The 6,444-nt window shown below is 39.5% G+C and overlaps 1 protein-coding gene across 1 annotated transcript; it reads right to left on the reverse strand.

Moving 5' to 3' along the window:
• Positions 1 to 1,913: 1,913 nt before the first annotated feature.
• LOC125260979 lies at positions 1,914 to 6,136 on the reverse strand. The gene is made up of 10 exons (XM_048179522.1): positions 5,451 to 6,136; positions 5,229 to 5,355; positions 4,778 to 5,076; positions 4,379 to 4,469; positions 4,175 to 4,291; positions 4,000 to 4,075; positions 3,633 to 3,890; positions 3,302 to 3,473; positions 2,821 to 2,969; positions 1,914 to 2,711 (listed from the first exon to the last, which is right to left on the reverse strand). The coding sequence occupies exons 1-10, from the start codon at positions 5,651 to 5,653 to the stop codon at positions 2,527 to 2,529; spliced, it is 1,677 nt and encodes a 558-aa protein (XP_048035479.1). The 5' UTR covers positions 5,654 to 6,136; the 3' UTR covers positions 1,914 to 2,526.
• Positions 6,137 to 6,444: the final 308 nt, after the last annotated feature.

The following is a 6,444-nucleotide window of genomic DNA, read 5'->3' on the forward strand; positions in this document are numbered from 1 at the left end:
GTTAGCATGCTAAGTAATGCTTTTTTTGTGAATTCTTTGTTAGACTAAAAGGTTTCTTCCACAGTCTGTTGAATGTGCATCCTCAAGTAGCTCAATGTGTAAAGCCAGTTATCTGAAGAGCCCTGTATCCGAAGTTAGTGGGTTCGAATCCCAGGTGGAGCGGTTTTATAAAATAGTGTGTTTTGATTCCTTTACTGCCTCTTGGATTAGAAATAAATGCTTTTTGTTTCATGCTGTGTTCATTTTCATCTAAGCTTATGTACATTCTGAGTTCATTCTTGCCCGTAATTCTGAACCAGCTGTTTCATGTTTGTTCATTTTCTGCTGTTTTTCCTCTTCCTGCTCTGTATTGCACTACAGCATGATGAGCTGCAGAATGATCTAAAGTAAAGTTATTAAATATAACATTCAGTGCAGTTTTATTAAAATTCTTCATTTTAAGTTCATTTTCACATGAACTAATGAACTTCGGCATTTGTGCCAATATTCACCTTCACAGTGGTGCAATGAGATGTGCAATGGACGCTGAACCTGGAGGTCGTGGGTTCGAATCCCGTGTTGGGTGGTCATTTCCGTTTTTTCGCTATTCAATTGTGTGTAATGAGTCATTTTTTTTTTAATTCATCTTTGATTCCTTTTTTATCCAAATAAGCATTGTACTAATATTTATTCCTCTTGAATTAGATACAAGTATTTTTAGTTCATTCTGTGTTCATTCTCATCTGAACTTCTATTGATTTTCATTTCATTTCCACCTGTCCTTCTGAACCAGCTGTTCTGCATGAACATTCAATTTCTGCTGTTTTTGCTCTACCTGCTCCGTATTGCGCTACTGCCCCTTCTGGGGCTTGGCCCCGAATTGCTGCTTGCAGCTATATTGTTATTATTATTATTATAACCTTTATTTTACCGGGGAAAAAAGCAAAATCTCTTTTACAAAAGCATCCTGGCCCAGAGTGACGGCAACACATCTCACGTGGGTTTAACAGATAACATCCATACATACATATTTAAATACATACAAACTAATCAAAACATCTACAAACCGATGTTTCTGTCTCCAAATCATTTAACATCACTTTAAAAATGTCCAGTGAAACCAACTCCTTAAAGCCCATCTTTCAAGTTGAAGATCACTGTGAATGAACGTAGATAAATAGTGTAGGAACTCGACTTGCGTGAAGAAATTAATCATAAATGTGTATTAAAAAAGTTTTTTAAAAGAAATTGTGAGTAAAATTACTTCCGCTGTGAAAAACGCTCTGAACGGAAGTGACGCAACGACAGGTAAATCTCTTTGTAATGGAGTCAGACAGTGAAGAGGTTGCAGTAGGGGTAAATGTCAACTCTTACGATGGTCCATTACCGTATAATTACGAGCCCCCTAGGCGAGAGAGGGGTCAGGCAGAGTTAAGGGGAAGGGTAAATGGACAGAGGAGAGAAGTAGAGTTGTGGTGTGAGGAGAATCGTTGGAGAATTGGGCAGGTGTCTTGGTGAGTGATCACAGGCTATAGCTAATTGTGGCTAACGTTGTCTCCATGTTTATCACATTGCAGTATCTTTAATAAATCATATTTAGCAATATTGCTGTCGACTTTGTTGTTTTTCAAGCATCCATGTAGATTGTCACCATCTATGCCAGCAACATGTGTCTTAAAATAATTAATTTAGATCCCAGATTTTAAATGAATGCTGTACGCTATAGCTTACATCTGTGGCGGTCTGGAAATTAAATTAAGTACTACATGTCGTTTCTTACAAAGTCTTACACCAACCACTAGAGCTACAAGGAAGGAAGGAAGGAGAGTGAGTTTATCTTGGCACATTTGTTTAACAGGTGCTTGTGTGGTAGATGTGAGGCTATGCCATCAGCAGTGGAGAGTGTGTGCTGTAGGGAGGCCGATGCTTATTGGTCCCTTGTCCAAAACTTAGATCCCCCAGAAGACATTACCTGCCTCACACTCCATCCAGGGTTTGAAGCATCCTGTCTGAATCCTTTTGTGCTGCAGATAGCATACATGAACTTCAGACAGGAGCATGGCCCTCTCCAAGCCAGCAGACAAGAGTAGGTTTTGAGCAAAAATTATTTCACACTGCAATTCAAAGAAACAGCGTTTCTACACCAAAATAGTAAATCCTGTTATGCAGGTTTTTAAACTCAGTGGTTTCCATATACTTACTATAAAAACAACTTTGGTGTTGTGTAGTACAGTAGAATATCAGCCAACAGAACATGCAATATTTACAATTGGAATTGTTTACTATGAAAACATGGTATGATCAAAATGTAATGTCCCAATCTCCACCACAGGCAGTTCCGATACACAGCATACAGGCAGGTTGTCCGCTGGGCGTACGGAATACTAGGCAGGAACATTAGGAAAGCCATACCTTCATGTGTTGTGTCAGCAATAAGGAGGCAGTTTGCAGAGGAGGGACAAACATACAAAGGTTTCCAGTGGCCACACTTGGAAGATGATTAATAAATACATTGAAACAAACTGTACTGGTAAAAATTCTCTTTTATTATATGTTAAAACGTGAGTGTCGTGCGAGATGGAGGCTGACTGCCTCATCCTTGGCAACCTTCTGGAGGGAAGAGGTGAGGGGGGGCGGTGCAGCAGAGGACAAGACAGCACTGCTTTCTTGTAGGGCCTGTGGTGACTTGCAGTATTCCTCTATCAGAGAGACCATAAGATTTGTTGCGTATCCTTAAGGAGAGAAATGTTTAGAACACATTTAGTAAAATGGTTGACTCGCATTAAAAAAAAGATAGATTCACATAAAAAAGATATTGAAAAACTAAGTGAAACTACTAACCGTAAGATGGTTTCTCCTTGATGGGGTGGACTACCCAGCCACCTTTCCGAAACCGCGGGTAGCGCACGGCGTAGCGTGCCTCACCCTCACTGGTTCGAGCTACATCTCTGTTGCCATTACTATTGAAATGTAGGGCTGCTAAAAGAAGTCTGTACGAGATAAGTAGATAAAACATTAGGTCTCCAAAGCTAACCCAATGCAGTGAAATGCAACAGAAATACATGACATTAATGTTTTCAGTTCAAATGGGTCTAAGACAAGGACTCATCTTTGCAATTATTTTTTGGCAAACAATATGTAATGCTGTTATCAATCTATAACATTTTGGTCTGCTATACAAGACTGCATTAGTTTTTAGCCATATTCATTCTATCATCATTTACATGCTACAAATGTACAAATGTATTGCAATATCCAGAAATTGGAAAAAAAAAAAAATAATAATTTTATTAGTATCAATACTTTTAAGTGATAACACTACCTGCTGTACATCCCAAGAAAAGAAAAGCCAGTGTGTTTGGGAGCAAAGTGCAGAATGAGGGAATGGTAGGCCTCCAGGGAGAATGTCTGATGCTGAGGTGACAATTGTCGAATATCCTTTACCAGTGCTTTCCTGGCAGCTACACTCTCCAGTTTAGTGGCTGCTGGTGATCCTGAATAAAACATATTCTGTCATATAGTCTGTCGCATTTCATAATACAAGTCATTTTTAGTACACACTATTGATAAAACCAAACTAAACTTAACAAGCACTGAAAAAAGTTTAGCCTCAAAACATTTGACATCTTTTAACATAGGCTATTATGTTGTACCTGGTTCCAGCCACTCCTTGTCTCTTGCCTCTCCTTCCAACGGTGGATGTGCGCAGCTGGTAAATGCAGGAGTGCTGTGTTCATGTATGTCCTGTACATGATTTATCATACTCTGCCATTTTGCCTCCATCTCATCTGGATCTCCTGTAGGGGTGGAAGCTGCGGTCCAGTAAAGATGGTTGATAATGGCTGGCCTCCACAGCTTCAGATCCTCACAGTCCCTCTCTTTTGCAGCAGCATCCAGTGCTTTCTGTATACCTGTTCCAGAGCAGACAAACAGAGCAGAGCAAACTAATTATTAGGAAAGTGAATTTAACTACAAAAAAACAAGTTTTTGTTATATAACTACCCACATCACAATACATACTTTTCCCAATATGCCAGACATCAAAGAAACGCCTTGTTCCTTCTGAACACATTTGTTCACGTACCCACTTGGCCACCTAAAACACAAATTGATTTTATATAATTTAGAATTTATTTTGAGTTGATACTGTGCCTGTCAATGCTGATCAGCTTTAGATCTCTCCTAGCATCATTACCTGCCGATTTCTGTCTGTTATCAGAGCAGACACTTGCATGTCTTGGTCCATCAGGAACTGCATACTCCGCTTTAGACCCTCTAGCTCACACCAAGAGCTGCTTGGGACTTCTGAGCTCTGTAAAACCAACTGATTATTACTGAACAGTAACAGTAATATCGGTAACTAAATCAGACACAAGATTTCTGTGTGACATCAACTTACTTGGACAAGCTGAACATCCAAATCTTTGTTAATTCGATCCTCAATCAAGGAGTAGCTACCATATTTCGCACAGTGTCCAGGAGAATCTGATCTAAGAACATCAAAAACAGTTACATTTAGAGGTTAATGCAAAAACACATTGACCTGTTCTACATCAGTGACGTGAGCTGGACCATTCTACACTGAAAAATGTGAATGCGCATGATTGAATTATGTTTTCTTAAAATGATTTTTCTTAAAATTTTGGATTTACATTATTTAATTATGTACACCAGTTCAACATGATTGAATCATGTTTTCTTAAAATGAAATGAATTTTAATTTATGTTCGTTTTATTCTATGAAAACATAATTTAATTATGTGCAACCGATGTCCAGAAATTATTTTTTTCAGTGTACCTGCAGTCACCAGACAGGATCAATCCACCCCCAGTCTCCTTCAACTCCCTGATGATCCCCCTCTGCTCTTTCCTCCAAGCCTGCATGATGGTAGGGATAGTGTAATAGCGCTGATGGCGGAAAAAAGTGCCGGGACTTATGCACTGCAGTCCAAACAGCTTCAGCATCCTGATTGTCTGAGTAGCCATGCAACCTGAGAAGTGGATGGCACCGCTGAGTAAAAGGTTGCAGGCAGGCATGTTTCGATGCACCTTTTCTTGGTTTTGCCAGTAACGCTCATAACCACAAGTTCTGCAGGCCTGAAAGATGAGAGAAGATTCAATACTCAAGCAGCTTTAAGATGAGCCAGTAAAAAAACTGTATAGTTAAGACACAAATAATTAATATACATACTGTGCATTCACAGACTATAATTCAGCTCCTCATAGACAGTTGACAAATAAGACCTTACCTGCTTGACTTTTATAAATGTTCCTTCGGGGTGCATTATGTGTCCCTGGGTTTCCCCACAGCATGCAGGGCAAACCGTGAACAAGGACAGCAACTGCCTCTGGCAAACAATGAACTTGTCAACAGCACTGAAAACAAGAAAAGGAAAACACACATTAATTCTGACTATGACATTTTTTGATACACAATCAGAAACAGTTTCCATTAATAAAAAGGTTTTTACTTTGGGTCACTGAGAGATTCCAGCTCTTCTGGTTCCTCCTCAGAGGGCTCACTCAACATCTCCTCTCCTGGACTCCATGACATATCACCAGAATGGTTGATGTTATCAGAAAATGAACATTCATCATCACTTTGTTCAGGACTGGCCAGTGGAGTTGATCTGTGATGCTCAAACCTTTCGGTTTGAGTCCCCACATCCACCATCTGAGGCTTTACCTGAACAGCTTAGATGAAAGAGATTCATCTTAATAATTGTTCACCATGGTACATTTATTGGTTACAACACATGCACTATCTAATGCAACCCAGTACAAAATATATTTTTCTAACATTATGAAGTTCTTCATTTTTAATGTTTACTGTCTGAAAAGTGGAAATTACAAAATAGTAACCATGAAGATCATCAAATTTTTGACATGTTATCCTTATTTTTGATTGTATGTGGCATGTATGGTGAATGCTAGATATAAGCTAACTACCTAATGAACGATGTAAACATCTTATGCTGCACTGTGATCCACGATGGACCACTTCTTGCTCAGGTTCCATTGTTGAGATGTCTCCATCTCCATCATCTCCAGGATCTGAAGTGGCAGTTGCACCCGCCCCTTCTTTGCTGGCAGCACTCTCTGCCAAAATCTGAAAACAGACCAAAATCACAACTTTTAACTTTAAAAAATGTAGTCCTTTCATCCCCCATTAATGCATTATTTAAATGACTGCTAATCTTTTCAAAATCTTTTCAAAGTAGTCCCGAGCTGCGTTCCATCGCATGTGCCCTGTTGATACCAGCTTCGATTAGTCAAAGAAAACCAAGGCAACTCCGATGTAACTAAGAATATTGTATAAGAATTACTTGGATGCGTTTTGGAGACGGTGAAAAGTGCGCGCGTGCGACCGGTGGCTCTCTCGTTCTTTCGCGCCCTGTCACACGCGGAGCAGTTCATCTACATTACTCACCGATCAAAGACTTTGGCGGGACAAAAAATAATTTG

The sequence above is a fragment of the Megalobrama amblycephala genome, unplaced genomic scaffold (genome assembly GCF_018812025.1).
Source record: "Megalobrama amblycephala isolate DHTTF-2021 unplaced genomic scaffold, ASM1881202v1 scaffold216, whole genome shotgun sequence".
In the NCBI taxonomy this organism is placed as follows: Eukaryota; Metazoa; Chordata; class Actinopteri; order Cypriniformes; family Xenocyprididae; genus Megalobrama; species Megalobrama amblycephala.